The following is a 16,582-nucleotide window of genomic DNA, read 5'->3' on the forward strand; positions in this document are numbered from 1 at the left end:
AGTGGTTAAAGCGTTCGCTCGTCAGACCAGGTTCGATTCCCCACATGGGTGCAAAGAGTGAAGCCCATTGCTGGTGTCCCCCTGCCATGATATTGCTGGAATATTGCTAAAAGCAATGTAAAACCAAATTCACTCACTCACTCACTCACTCATGTCCAAACATACTACCGTCCCCTGTAAGTGTCTTCAAATGTGGCTGGAAGCTCAGTGGTTAAAGTGCTAGCCCAATATGGGTTGTACCTGAGGTTGGTCCCTAATGACATGTATGTGAGGAGCCCATTCTTGTGACCCTGCTGCTGTGTATACCTGGATTATTGCTGAACCCAGTTGAGTTGCCAGCCATCAAATGATTGTATACAGAGATAGATGGTGGTGAAAGGTATCTCCAGGTAGAATGTAGGTTAAGGACAATAATTTTGCAATTCATAGATGCCATAACTTCATCTTATGTAAAGCTGAATCTTATGTAGAGAGTCCATGCAATGTTTCAAGGGTATACCAAAAACAGTTTCAACTACAGCCAGAACCATGTGTTGTTTCCAGTGTCAATGCTGGGCTAGAACTCGCATCTCTTTAAATGTAATCAGCTTGAATTAATTGTTCACTACAAAACCTTTGATATTTTCATAATTGCTTGATTGCATAATTGCATCAAAGATGTAGTTATAAATCAGTTCCCATTGACAATTTTATGGGTGATGCAGCAATGTGACATGTTACAGTCCTTCAACCTATTACAACACTGTTACAACCCTCCTCTCTGTTACAATGATGTCACAGCCATTCAATCTGTTACAATGTTACAGTCTTTTTATCTTTTACAATGGTGTTACAACCCTCCTATCTTACAATGGTGTTACAACCCTCCTATCTTACAATGGTGTTACAACCCTCCTATCTTACAATGGTGTTGCAGCCCTTGTCGGTAACAATGTTACAGTGTTTTACTATTTTTTTTACTATTTTACTATAGTGTTACAACCACTCTTCTGTCTGTTACAACTTTGTGACACACCTACCTGCTAGAATAATGTGACACCCCTTCTATCTGTTAGAACAATGTGACACACCTTCTATCTGTTAGAACAATGTGACACACCTTCTATCTCTTAGAACAATGTGACACACCTACCTGCTGGAATAATGTGACACACCTTCTATCTGTTAGAACAATGTGACACCACTTCTATCTGTTTGAACAATGTGACATCACTTCAATCTGCTAGAACAATGTGACACCACTTCTATCTGTTTGAACAATGTGACATCACTTCAATCTGCTAGAGGGTCCCCCGCCGTGATATTGCTGGAATATTGCTAAAAGCGGCGTAAAACTAAACTCACTCACTCACTCACTCAATCTGCTAGAACAATGTGACACCACTTCTATCTGTTAGAACAATGTGACTTCTATCTGTTACTGCAGTCTCTCTGTACTTTAAAGCCAGACATAAAAGCTGATGTCCTACATACAATGCAGGTGGTTACAATTACAGAAGCTGTATGGCATCCACTTAACACATTACTCCCCTAATTGGAATCTGTGTGCTGAGATACTGATCAGATGGTCACTTGCTGCTGGGGGATCAGCCCAGAGAATAGACCAATCATATCCTGTGTTGAAGTGTGATATATGTATGTGTCTTGTCATCATCTTGTCTGTAAGTGCCAACTATGGAATGCCAGTGTATTGTTTCTACTGCATCGATGTGCAATGTCATCAAGTGTTTGTGAGATAAATCTAGCATGTGGTACACAATCAAGCATGCCAATGTGTGATATCTAGCATGATATTTGTCATGACAGTGTGTGATTAGATGGCATCTAGTGGTATACTGACATTATATGCAGTAACACACTGATATGCTGGATGATATCGCACTTTGACATGCTATATTTCTTTCAGTTTATGGTTTTCTAGTATGTCAGAGAGTGTTGAGTTGAGTTGAGTGAAGGGGTTGTGTCAGGGTGGGTTTGATAAAAAGGGTTGTGTCAGGGTGGGATTGATGAAAAGGGTTGTGTCAGAGTGGGTAGATCAAGGGGTTGTTTCAGGGTGGGTAGATAAAAAGGGTTGTGTGAGGGTGGGGTAGATAAAACGGGTTGTGTCACGGTGGGTAGATGAAGGGGTTGTGTCAGGGTGGGTTCAATATAAAAGGGTTGTGTCAGCATGGGTAGATGAAGGGGTTGTGTCAGGGTGGGTAGATGAAGGGGTTGTGTCAGGTTGGGTATTTAAAAGTCAGAGTGGGTAGATAGAAAGGGTTGTGTCAGAGTGGGTAGATGAAAGGGTTGTGTCAGGGTGGATAGATGAAGGGATTATATCAGGGTGGGTTAGATAAAAAGGGTTGTGTCAAGGTGGGTAGATGAAGGGGTTGTTTCAGGATGGGTAGATAAAAGTCAGGGTGGGTAGATAGAAAGGGTTGAGGTCAGGGTGGGTAGATAAAGAGGTTGTGTCTGAGTGGGTAGATGTATAGGTTGTATCAGGGTGGGTAGATAAAGGGGTTGTAGATGAAGGGTTTGTCTCATTATGTGACATATATGTAGAACATAGATGAAGAATATGCCTTGTTGAATAAGCAAAGGATTGTTCATTCGTCCAGAGTTTTATGATCATACATGTTGAACAGACATGTTTTATTCTATGTAAGACTGAAGAATGATTGAATAACAGAGTTCCCCAGAATAGAGCCTTTTTCACCAGCTGCATCAAGTCCAGTTTGGTTTGTTGAAAATAGACACCTATTGACAGCAGTTGATGCATATGTGGTGTGTTACACACACAACTGCAAATGCCTTCTTAAAGACCAGAGTTCGGCCAGAGAGTAAGGCAACGAGAGCAGCATACCACTTGTCTGTCCTTCAAATCAATGAGATATATGGCACACTTCGCCTGTATTCCCAGCACAACATGGAACATCACAGTTCGTTTACTTTCTAGTCATATAACTTCAAGTAAATATGGCACTCAGGACACTCCTAAACCTATCATAAAACAAAGGCAAATATGAAAGAAGACGAGCTACAAGATACCACTAAGGTAGTAGATCTACATTCTTGATGATGATGGGAATAGCAGATGGGGGATGTTAGTTAAAGTATTTGTCAGTTTAATCCAAGCTGATGAAAGTTAACCAAGTTATTGTGACTTACCTGCCAGGATGATGGCTAGCACCAGGGAGAGGAGGAAAATGGTATCCATTCCAGTGTGAAGAAATCCAGAAAATAGGAACACTCACATACTGCTAGTCCTGAAACAGTAGGAAGAGAGTCTTATAGTGTACTATCATCATCCGACAATCACAGACGGCTCACCATCACATAGTGCTTAGTGCTTCGGATCCCTCCCTCGCTCGCTGGGAGAGTTGATTAACCTGGTGGGGGTGTGGGCAGTGGCACTGTTCTGGTTGAGTGAGCTTGGCTCTATCACTGATTGTGTGAGTATTGAACACAGTCAGTGGCTTTCTTTACACCTGCCTGGGAGAGTGCATTCAACTTAGGGGGTACTGGTAATGAGATGGGTTCATAGGGAAACACACTGTGTGGCTAAATAGACCGGCCTTGAAAAAGTCGTGAACACAGCACCTGAAATGTGAATGTGTATTAATAAACGTTAGCTAAATATAGCACAGTAAAGAAGTGAAAGCCTAAGTTAGACACATGTTAGATGGGCTTGTAGTATATCTCTCATCTGCGAGCCTTGTTGATAGTTGTGGAAGGATTGGGAAGGGAGGGCATCTGTAAAATGGGCTGGGGTTACCCGGTGGGATAAACTCAGTATTTTACACTGTGAGACACAGGAATAGAACTCTCATGGCATATACAAGAATAATACAGTGGTGCTTTGGGGAATTTTGAGGAATATTACTAATCAATATTTTGTGGACATGAGTATATTTGGTTTGGATTTGCCATCAATTTAGTTTGTGTGTTTACGAGAAGACACCAGAGCAGGCCGCGTGTTGGAGAACAGAGCTGGACAGAGATTATAGGTGTGTTGGGAGGGGGTGGGGAGGACATGAGATATGGGTACTCTGAATGTTGGATGGTAGTCCTGCTGTTCTAAGGGTCATCTCGGAAGGCCCCAGGATGCAGACACTTGACAAAACAACATCTCTGCATCCTCTCACAACAAAACTCCACAAGTGGGAAAACAAAACATAGCTCAATTTCCTATCATAAATAAATCTCTCTTTTAGAACAAGTGAAACTTCCAATCATAGGGCTCTTCTCCCGTGGATATGTGTGGATATGAGACAGGCAGTCTGATGTGGCTAAGGCTGGGGGTTACACGTAGACTCTCTGCAGCTCGGGAACTTACCAGTCATAGCTTCTGATGAATAATGTTATTAACTTGGCATATCAGTATTGATTTGTTGTAATAATGAAGTATAATTCCTGATATTTACCCCATGACGTCAATTGCCGAGGGAATATCTGAAATATGTAGATCTTGACATTTATAACAAGGATGATTGGAATACTGGATCTGGCTGTGTTATTTGAATTTTTTTCATCAGCATCTATGAATGGTTATGCTGAAGGCAATTCTACTGTTCTGTTGTATGTTGACTTAAAAAGACATTGATATAGCATACTGTACCTGTTGGATGGTATTGGATGTCAGAGTGTGGGAGCGGTGTGGCAGATCTATTGAACCTTGGAGCTATCAGTATGTGTAGAGTTATATATACTGAACTTGATGAAATCTTAAGGGTTACACTAAACCTAGAGGCTTATGACATGTATAGGTTTATACTGAACCTTGGGGCTGATGACATGTACAGGGTTGCACTGAATCTAGAGGCTGACAGTATGTACAGGATTACACTGAATCTAGTAGCTGATGACATGTGCATGGCTATACTGAATCTAGTGGCTGATGACATGTACATGGCTGTACTGAATCTAGTGGCTGATGACATGTACAGGCTATACTGAATCTAGTGGCTGATGACATGTACATGTCTGTACTGAATCTAGAGCTGATGACATGTACATGTCTGTACTGAATCTAGTGGCTGATGACATGTACATGGCTGTACTGAATCTAGTGGCTGATGACATGTACATGTCTGTACTGAATCTAGTGGCTGATGACATGTACATGGCTGTACTGAATCTAGAGCTGATGACATGTACATGTCTGTACTGAATCTAGTGGCTGATGACATGTACAGGCTATACTGAATCTAGTGGCTGATGACATGTACATGGCTGTACTGAATCTAGAGCTGATGACATGTACATGTCTGTACTGAATCTAGTGGCTGATGACATGTACATGGCTGTACTGAATCTAGAGCTGATGACATGTACATGTCTGTACTGAATCTAGTGGCTGATAACATTTACATGGCTATACTGAATCTAGTGGCTGATGACATGTACAGGGTTATACTGAATCTAGTGGCTGATGACATGTACATGGCTGTACTGAATCTTGTGGCTGATGACATGTACATGGCTGTACTGAATCTAGTGGCTGATGACATGTACATGGCTGTACTGAATCTAGAGCTGATGGTATGTACATGGCTATACTGAATCTAGAGCTGATGGTATGTACATGGCTATACTGAATCTAGAGCTGATGGTATGTACATGGCTATACTGAATCTAGTGGCTGATGACATGTACATGGCTGTACTGAATCTAGTGGCTGATGACATGTACATGGCTATACTGAATCTAGTGGCTGATGACATGTACATGGCTATACTGAATCTAGAGCTGATGGTATGTACATGGCTATACTGAATCTAGTGGCTGATGACATGTACATGGCTATACTGAATCTAGTGGCTGATGACATGTACATGGCTGTACTGAATCTAGAGCTGATGCTATGTACATGGCTATACTGAATCTAGAGCTGATGGTATGTACATGGCTATACTGAATCTAGTGGCTGATGACATGTACATGGCTATACTGAATCTAGTGGCTGATGACATGTACATGGCTATACTGAATCTAGTGGCTGATGACATGTACATGGCTATACTGAATCTAGAGCTGATGGTATGTACATGGCTATACTGAATCTAGTGGCTGATGACATGTACATGGCTGTACTGAATCTAGTGGCTGATGACATGTACAGGTTACACTGAATCTAGTGGCTGATGACATGTACATGGCTGTACTGAATCTAGTGGCTGATGACATGTACAGGCTGTACTGAATCTAGTGGCTGATGACATGTACATTGCTGTACTGAATCTAGTGGCTGATGACATGTACATGGCTATACTGAATCTAGTGGCTGATGACATGTACATGGCTGTACTGAATCTAGTGGCTGATGACATGTACATGGCTGTACTGAATCTAGTGGCTGATGACATGTACATGGCTGTACTGAATCTAGTGGCTCATGACATGTTCATGTCTGTACTGAATCTAGTGGCTGATGGTATGTACATGGCAGTACTGAATCTAGTGGCTGATGGCATATACAGGGTTATACTGTACCTAGGGCTTATGTCATGTAGAAGGCTACACCAAACCTTGAGGTTCATGGGATGTACAGGATTATATTGAACCTAGTTCAGTTATTTTATACCAAAAGCTAATGCTGTGAACAATGCTTGTCATGGACAGTTAAACAGGTTTTCACCAGATATTGAAACTGGCACAGACAAGGAAAAGGTTGTTGTGTCCAGAACACCTCTTGTTCCTCAGCAGGACTGACATGATGACGGACTCACTGGGTGTCAGCTGCAACAGTCTCTCTGACACACCAGGCTGGCTTCCTCTCCACACTCAGACTTCAGGATCCTTCCTTATCTCCTTGTTACATAGCTACATAATCTTTCATCAGAAACTGGGAATATTAGCTGGACACATTAGCAGTAAACAGATTAGCATGTCAAGCAACATGCTGAGTGATGGGTCGGATGTGTCCGTTGACCTTGGTTCAGTAGGGTGAAGGGGCACTATGTTCGGCTGAGTCACAGTTAGGGGGAGGGAGGGGTGGTGGCTGGGGCACCTGTTGTAGCTGCCTTGGCCATGTTATCACATAGACAATCATCCACACGCTCATCAGGAATAGAATTGACAACAAATACCATTTTTTCTTGGCTAGGTCTTATTAGTCATGGATATTTAGACTGTGAAAGCAAGTTGGGCATGAAGGTTAAATAAAACTAATTCTAAAGAGAAATTAAAATTTTGCAAGAACCCTCCTCCTAGAGCTGAAAAGAGAATCAGTATAGGCTGTTGGGGTTGAAAAAGGGGTGAATACTAGGCGACTCAAGTTGAAATGGGATAAGTGAACCAAGTTAAAGCTTAGAATAGGATGAGCAAAGACTGCTAGAGTTGAAATGCTTACTGAGTAGTGGCTCCTTGAGTTGGAAAGGGGATAAGAATGAGGCTGCTGGAACTGAGAATGGGGAAGTGAGTAGGCTGCTAGCGCCTAAATTTGAATGTAGCTGATTGTGTTCTTAAATATGTTGTCTGGCGGCTATGCCACCTCAGAGAAGGTATGGGTAGTACCATCACTGACTTCAGTGTGGTGATCAACTCCAGTAGAGAGGGTGGAGGTAGATTAGAACAATTAAAGACAAGGGTCTGATTCATGTATGAGACCTGTGTACTCTTCTCATAGCTTTTATGTCACTGCCCAGAGATTCAAGACTCTTGATGTAAAGATGGACTCTTGAGTATCACAGGCTGAAAAGTGGAATAATATAACTAGAAAGAAGACTATCTGTCACAGAGAAGTAGGGCAATCAGTTAACATACATCACAGAGGCACAAATGGCGGGAGTTGAGATCTCTGCGGAAATCGACCAGATTGTGTCAGTTTTCAAGTTAGAAGATGGCCAGGGCCAGGCAGATAAACAAGCACCTGTTAGATGAGATCTAACATTACCAGTGGCAATGAGAGGAAGCCAAGGAATGTACTAACTACTGGGTGTAGTAGGAACTAATGTAGCAGGGGTTGGCCAGGGGAATCAGGATTTCAACTTGGAGGACAGCATAATTTGGGTGTAAGAGTGGGTTACAGTCCCTGCACATTATAAGTTCCCCTATCCTGAACCCATTTGTCATACCTAAACCCACATGAACCAGATTTAACTCAGGTTCAGACTGACTCATCTCTGTGTGGCTTCTTTTCAATTTAAATTTACTTATTTGTTTATATCATAATTACTCATTTCTGGGACCGCCTCTGTGGTGTAGTGGTTAGAGCGTCCGCCCGGAGTGCGGAAGGTCGCAGGTTCAATCCCGACCGCGTCATACCAAAAGACGTTAAAATATGGTACTTGTCGGTCCCTGCCTGATGCTCGGCATTAATGGGTACAACAAGGACTGGTCGGCTCGGAGTCAGTATAATGTGTCTGAGTGGGGTATTCATGCTTCACTGCGGCATGGTATCTCAGTGGGCTAGCACTATAAAACCAGCTTCAGTCTGGGCTAGTACAAGCATCTGCACATACACGTACACACTCATGCACGTCGTCATATGAGCGAAATATTCTCAAGCACAACGATAAACCCAATTCCACCACCACCACTTATTTCCGGAGTCTAAGCATTGGCCTAATGCTGTCTTGATGGATGGAGATTGTAGATGTGTATTAGGGGAAGGGGCTGTTTTTGATGGAAGGAGTGTGTTGGGACGGGGAGTACTGTGTCTAGGAGGGGACTCCTGGAGGAATGTCTCAAGGTGCGGGTGGGAGAAGATGTGAATTTTGGTTGGTGCTGAAGGGTGAGTGTACATAGCATCTCATTTTCATGTTTCACACAAGGCACTTCAGCAAACGACTCCTGAATGATGGAAGATAAGCAAATTACAAAACCATGCATCTATCACTGAACTGTGGAAAATCCACAAACTGTTACTTAAAGAATTTGACATCTTGACACTTTTATTACAAAATGTAGAAAGTCGTAATTTTGTGATCTGAAGGAAAAAGTTTATCAGAAGAATGCCGAGTTCTGGCACTGAATAAGAGCAAATTTGGTATTTTGCATGAGCGTTGTCCTTACATGACCTTATTAGGACACGCAAGCTACATCTGTTGAGCATCAGGGCATTGGAGAGTTACTAGTTCAGTGTTCAGCACATTGAAACAGCTCATCAAGATGAGGGATACAGCACTTATGGAAAGCTGATGTAGGAAATTGTATTGATACATATTTCCCTCGATTTCTATGTACTTATGATTCATAAACACATGTTTTTGATCTCCATGGAATCCTAAATTGGACTTTGCTTTTAGGACAGATTCCTTATGATCATGGAATTAGTTTTGTCGTTTTTATTTATTTGAAAATTTTATTGCTAGTTGACTTAGAGCGAAATTGCTTTTCCCATATTTGACAAAGATGGAGCTGTTTTGCGAGTTTCATGTTAATGACAAATGTGATGCATTCTTTCTCTGTGTATTTAATTTTTAATTTTGTGACTGAAGTAGAATTTATGCTGCTCAAAGTTTTGACATTTTACATTGAAGAGAACTTGGTTGAAATTCCAGTGTTTTTCTTCTGTGAATTCTCCTCACACCAGCGTGTGCACATGTTCACATTTTAAGTGGTCTGAATCTGTTAACTGCACAGACAATCCAGCCACCTCGATGAGATAATTCATTTTGGTTGGTCTGAATCATTCAAAGCCATTTTAGATATTTTTTAACTTTTTTAAAACATTATAAAATTTTCTTTGGACTGACATGTGTTTGAAAGTGTAAAGCAAAAATGTAAAAGGAATGTTAGCAATTCATATTTTAATTTCAATATAGGATGAGTTGTTGTTTTTACTGTATTCTTTGAAATAGTGTAACTGTGAATGAATGATGGAAGTAGCTCCTTCATACACTTTGAGCCAACTGCATCACATTTCAGCCAGGTTTGAGAAGAGTGTTAATTGTCATTGAAAAATTACCATAACTTCAATGTAGCCTCCCAATCTATCAGACCGCCTCTGTGGTGTAGTGGTTAGAGCGTCCGCCCGGAGTGCGGAAGGTCGCAGGTTCAATCCCCGACCGCGTCATACCAAAAGACGTTAAAATATGGTACTTGTTGGTCTCTGCCTGGCGTCAGCATTAATGGGTACAACAAGGACTGGTCGGCTCGGAGTCAGTATAATGTGTCTGAGTGGGGTATTCATGCTTCACTGCGGCATGGTATCTCAGTTGGCTAGCACTATAAAACCAGCTTCAGTCTGGGCTAGTACAAGCATCCGCACATACACGTACACACGCATGCACGTCGTCATATGAGCGAAATATTCTCAAGCACGACGTAAAACCCAATTTCACCTCACCTCACCTACCTCCTACTTTGCTTGTTTGGGAACAAGGGAAACATTTGTCTTAAATTACAATGATTATAGTAAGGATTACACTTTCTCAGTAAGGTACAGATTCAAGTATTGTTTTGGTATCCTAAAGAACACTAGAATCTGTACTTGACTGAAAAAGTGTATTCCCAAATACAACATGTGTTACATTTGACCATGTTCTAGAAAAGGGCAATCTGTACTCTTTACTATGATAATTCTACAAGATATAAAGAAATGCACATCTTTTAGATTTTTATTGAACTTGTTTTGAGGAAAAACATGCTCAGCTAACTAAATAATTCCGTAGCTGCACACTAACATTCATGGGCTGCATACAGGTTTATTTTATCATGGTAAACAAGTCCTTTATTCATGAGGCCACAAAAACTACCGGTATTAGATTTTCAGCCTGTAATAGACTCATCTCCTGTACTGACAGAAATTGTGGTCAATATTGGCTGTATACAGGGAGAAAATACAATGATGTGGGCTGTGTTAAGGTTCCATCTTCTAAAAAACAAATAAAAAATAAGATTTGAACAAATATATATGTTCAAAACAAGCTAGTTTTCATTAAAACACAGCATCATATTTTTTAGATTTTCCACAAGACGGCAAACTCATCTGAAGAAATAAATGATAACATTTGATTTCACATGAACTGACCCTCATATCATTCTCATTTCTCATGCTGACCCTGATACAAATATAGTCCATTAACAGCCTATGGGCTCCACACATTGTACCCATGTGGGGAATTGAACCCGGGTCTTTGCCATGATGAGCGAACACTTTAACCACTAGGCTATCCCCCACGAGTCCATGCAATTTTACAGGTTTAGCTGACAGTAGTTTATGAAAATGAAGCAAGTCTTAGGACTCCTTGATATTGTCATTGTGATGAGTCAACAGCTCTTTTATGTTTATCTGTAACATATTTTCATTTCAGGGACAAGGTGTCAGTCTAACCCAGAAACAAAAGTATACCAAAAAAAACCAAAACAATCTAGAAAATCTCGATTTTTCTCTTAGGAAAATGATGGATTCTTTCTACTCATTTCTATTAAGTATTAGAGGGCAATTTAACAGAAGGAAACCTTTAGATGTTTTCATCAGAAAGATTTAGTGTTAGTCATGGCCAAGTGAGAGAATGCAGGCAGTACTGAGGGGGGTGGGCACATATGGCTATCAGGGTAATAACGTCAAGCGAGTGAGGGTGTTCGATAATCGACTGGGATGAGAATCTCATAATTAGTTTACATTCCGTATCCTGCAATTGTAGGTGAACAGATAGACACATTTTGCAACACATTAAGTCTGCTGATTCGAAGATTTCTGGGATAATTTCATCACCAGTAGTAGGATAACAAGGAAATTGTTTGTGTCAGTGTGCTTGATCCTGAACATTCCAGGAACCATGGTATTTATAATGACTCTGACATTTACAGAATACTGATCACAACATATGGCTGAGTTGCATACATAATTACTACATCACCTATTAGCAAGTGTAACACTTGTTGTGTCATCCAAGAATCTATATGTGAATGTACAGTTTTAAAAATGGCTATTTTTTACCTATGACTGTTATCCAAGACAGATTAAGCGTAATCATATGAAAAAATCGTGGAATAGATACTAAATTCTTTCATATGACTACCGTTGGTCTGACATTACCATGGCAGATCAACTATAATCATGGGGAAAATATGGTTCTTCTTTTAATGATTATATCAAGCCTTTCCATGTTGGTAGATTTAGTGCCCTTTCAGTCAGAAGAAGTATACCGATATTAGTACAGATATAGATTTAGAGAATTATGAGGAGTATTGATTATCTGAGCTCATGAATTATTTTTTGGAACATTCAACTTAAATTCCTGCCATAATACATACTCAAATTGTGAGTAGGTACTCTTTCTGTTACCTACAGTCTTCTTTCAGAAAAACTGTAGAAAATTTGTATTTCCTTTTCTGAAGTAGAGGCATGAATTCAGTGAGAAATTGAAGAACTGATGTTCCATTAAATTGTTTGTGACACCATAAACAATAAATTACGTCTTAATTCATCCTTTGACGCCATGTAAAACAAAAACACAATTCACTTAAACAAACTGTCCAGTCAGCATGAAGGAAAAATAGTAATGCTGGGTGAAAAATTATAAAAGTAATTAAATTAATCCTTCAGAAATATTTTCTATGCCTTTGTAGAGATAACACACAGAGTAGTTTTGCCTTGAGAAAAGGGACACTCAGTCTGTATGTTTCTACAGCACAGTGGGCAGGGTGTATCAAAGAAGAAATGTTTGTCCTGGAAGCAGGTGATGGCATCAGCTGTTGTTGTAGAACACCCATGGAGATCCCGAGCTGATCCTTGTACAGTTAGACGGAGTCGCACATAGCAGGACCTTGCCATTAGATATGCAGGTCAGGATGACATCAGTAGTGTTCACAAATGGTGTTTCAAAGTAACGGGACATTGGTCCTGTAAGTTTCAGATGTCTGTCCGACCCACTGAAAATTCACAGGACCCATAGAATAAAATATTAAACACAGGTTTCAGATTTAACTTTTCTTATAATTGGCATTGAAATCATTAACAAACGTAAAATTCATAAACAGCAAACAAGTGTCACATGTCACATATAACAACTTCAGTCAAAGTCATTGTGAAATATACAGTCAGAAACACTGGGGCCGGCAGGTTGTAGACTTCCATCAGACCATCTGCGAATCTGCTGGATTTGTCAGAGGGTCCGACACTATTCGTGAACACTGCATCAGCACAAATATATCACAAACAATATACGAAATTTAGGTATTGATACCAGTAGCTGAATAATTCAATTTCTGGTGTATTTACTCTACATTTGCTGCTTCTGTACATATGCACATTACCAACTGCCTTGGGGTTTCTCCATGGCTTGAATGTTTTCAACACAGTTATCTCTCCCATCAGAAAATGTTAATGTTCACAAGATAATTTGAAAACTCTCTCATTTACATTTGTATTTTTGAGCATAATGGAGTGAGCGAGCAAGTGAGTTTAGTTTTACGCCGCACTCAGCAATATTCCAGCTATATGACGGCGGTCTGTAAATAATCGAGTCTGGACCAGACAATCCAGTGATCAACAGCATGAGCATCGATCTGCGCAATTGGGAACCGATGACATGTGTCAACCAAGTCAGCGAGTCTGACCACCCCGATCCCATTAGTCGCCTCTTACAACAAGCATAGTCGCCTTTTGAGGCAAGCATGGGTTGCTGAAGACCTATTCTACCCCGGGTCTTCACGGGTCTGAGCATAATGGAATTCTGCTGTATGTTGATGTAATTAATTTGCCAGATTCCCAAAGAAAAATTGTTGTTGGCTGAAAGTAGCCTTCAGAACCAGGAACTCACATAGTGGCTGTCAGCGATGCATATTAATGAACACTGACAACACAAAATTTAGAGGGTGTGAGTTTGGAAGTCATTTGTGCATCAGGTTGAATCCTTGGTTCTGCTGAAGATCCTGCTGTATTTAACATTTTCTTATCAGTTTGGTAACAGTTCATTACAAGCAGTAGTTAATGAGAACAACTAAACTATCAGAGGCTGATTAGCCAAGCTAAAAGGTTTTATGGACCAGACAAGAAATATTTCTTTGAGATAAGGACATTTTAGTTAATTAGGCATGAGGGCAGGAGATGGTATGTATTGCTATACATTAGAGATGGCATCAGGGTGCACTAATGAACACAAGAGACTTGAAGATGGATCTGTTATCTCAAATGTCCCTGGGGGTTCCTGTCATTGCCATTAGTTGTGTGGTAGATAGTGTTTCTGTTGTTAAGAGTAGTTGTATGGACAGTAGTGTTACCTCACACATGTGTCACCCCCACACTTGGGGCTTTCGATGATATACTCAGTGTCATTGTCACAGGCAGTTACACTTTGTCTTGTCTGATGTACTTATTCAACCTCTGAAATATTTCTGATTATTTCTTTGTTCCATTTGTCAACAGTTTTAACGCTTTTGAAGTGATAAATACCTTGAACATACAGTTGCTGATAACAGAGGTTGAATAACAAAACTCATTACATCAACTTTATGTTCAAAGTGATAAATGATTTGTATACACATACTGATAGTGGGTTAAGGTTGAGTAACAAGAAACATTACAACAGCTTTGTATTCATGTCACAGTTAAATTCTTATGAAGTGATAAATGATTTGTATAGCACAAATGCTGACTGTACACCTTAAATAACAAAACACATTTCATCAGCTTTGTGCACACCTCATCATGGGTACAACAAGCTGGTGTTTGATGAACCTTTCTTTGATAAGTGTTGCATTTGGAAATATTTTTTAAACAGCAAACTGTTGTCATAGCAGCAGTTTTTGACGAGGTTATCAGGTGACCTAGCCAGGTAGATGTTGATACAGGTGGAACATGCATCAGTAGTTGTGAGGGAAGCAGTGCAAGAGAAATGCTGATTACCTCAACACAACACAACACTCAGTCTCACACATGTGCGCTATTTTGAAATCTGGAACCTGTTAGTTTGTTTTCCCTGGGGAGTCTTTCAACTTGAAGACATCATGTCCACTCCTAGACTCTTCATTGCTGGTAGGTTTTCACACATTCAATAAAACAACACCTTTATTTGTTGATTGGTAAATAGCCCTAATGGAACGAAGAGTTAATGGTAAAAATAACATAGGTAATTATATTTGTGAGGGGTTCGTGTCAACTACATTCCTGATTGAAAAGCACTGTCAGTTTTGTTAGCAATAAATGATCAAAGGCATTGTGATGCATATCCTGGTATCAGTACTTACTGAAATACAATAAAAACATACAACTTCAACTTCAAAATTTGAAAATGTGCTCAAGCCCATCCCCACACACATCAAGTATAAATTGTTAACCTAGACGAGATTTTTGTGTTTTATTAACTCATGCCTAAATACCTAGGACAACTTTGCCAAATATTACAAAATTTAATTATGTTTAAGTATACTTTAGAGTACTAGTATATGGTTGGTGTTGTGTGGTTTGTCTTTCAAAACAATTACTTGTTGTTTTGCAGTTTGTTCCCCAACAGAATATAGCATCAAAGACAGGTTTGTGTGGGTCACCCCCAGGTATTTACAGGCTGTAAGGATAGGACTGGAATATTTCAAGTTTGGGTATTGTAAATGTAGCCCATTTCTAAATACATGTACTGGCTTTGAAAAAGAAACACAGTCAGGGTTACCGTTGTAAACATACATCATCTGAGAGTGACTTTGAAATTATCGTGACATTACACCAAAGTGTGTTAATATCCGTGGAGAGTGATGGCTGCGATATTTCCAGATTAATAGTTGGCAATTAAAACCAGTGTGGTAAATACCACCTAGTTGATAATGCCATCTACCATGGCCCCCCACAAACAGAAACAACTTAATTACGTCTACATGAAACACATCACACATCATTGTTCAAATTTTCAAGTCACTGTCGACATTGACAAATGCAATCCGAGGATCTGGGTCGGTGTTATGGCAGCTATTTGAATGGTTGCTAAGTAATGATACTTGTTGGCATATAGACAATATCTACAACATTTCATGTATCAGCTATGATCATTGGTACAAATCTTAGAGTTGTCCTGTTTATATTTATATTTCTAGGTTTGTCTCCACACGCACGCACGCACGCACGGACGCATGAATGCACGCACCCATGCACACATACTGTGAACTGGCAACTGAGTGCCATCTGAACATCTTTCCCCATACAAAAAAAGTATTCATACATAATATTGGCTCATAAATAGCCAAGAACAATGATGAACAGTTGACAGGATTGAATGGGAAAAAATCAAAGAGCATCTTCTTTTATGCTCCTCAAAACAGAAATGGTTTTAAATACAGCTAGGGGATTCTTGACAAGACTTCCTTCACAAGCAGGAATATATTTTTGCCTCTATTTTGTTTCATCTTACCAGTGATACAAAGAAAAAAATTGTATATTCAACGAACAGATTGGTTGTGAATGTTTGTTGTGTAACGCTGTGAAATGGCTAGTTTACAGCATGTGTGATGGATATATCCATCTCCAGCCGGGCTGATTACAAGCAACTACAGATAAACATCGTCTGACAGTTGGGTGTTTGTTGGGCAAGTCATCAGGACAGCCATTACTTCATGAACTTCACAACAAGACATCTTGTGTTTGTTCAAGATAACAAAAGAGCAATTATCTTCCCTTCTGATGGTGACAGCCTTATCAGATGTTGTAGCTGCTGACATAACTGCC

General features: G+C 40.1%; 1 protein-coding gene across 1 annotated transcript in view; it reads right to left on the minus strand.

The window, feature by feature from the left end:
- Nucleotides 1-16,582, minus strand: part of LOC124262360 — an 80,395-nt gene that overhangs the window by 32,626 nt on the left and 31,187 nt on the right. Inside the window, exon 2 of the mRNA XM_046696846.1 lies at nt 3,148-3,245. Within this exon, the coding sequence (XP_046552802.1) occupies nt 3,148-3,196 (49 nt within the window). The 5' untranslated portion in view covers nt 3,197-3,245. The remainder of the gene's footprint in view (nt 1-3,147; nt 3,246-16,582) is intronic.

The sequence above is a fragment of the Haliotis rubra genome, unplaced genomic scaffold (genome assembly GCF_003918875.1).
Source record: "Haliotis rubra isolate DU_JTF1 unplaced genomic scaffold, ASM391887v1 Scf832, whole genome shotgun sequence".
In the NCBI taxonomy this organism is placed as follows: Eukaryota; Metazoa; Mollusca; class Gastropoda; order Lepetellida; family Haliotidae; genus Haliotis; species Haliotis rubra.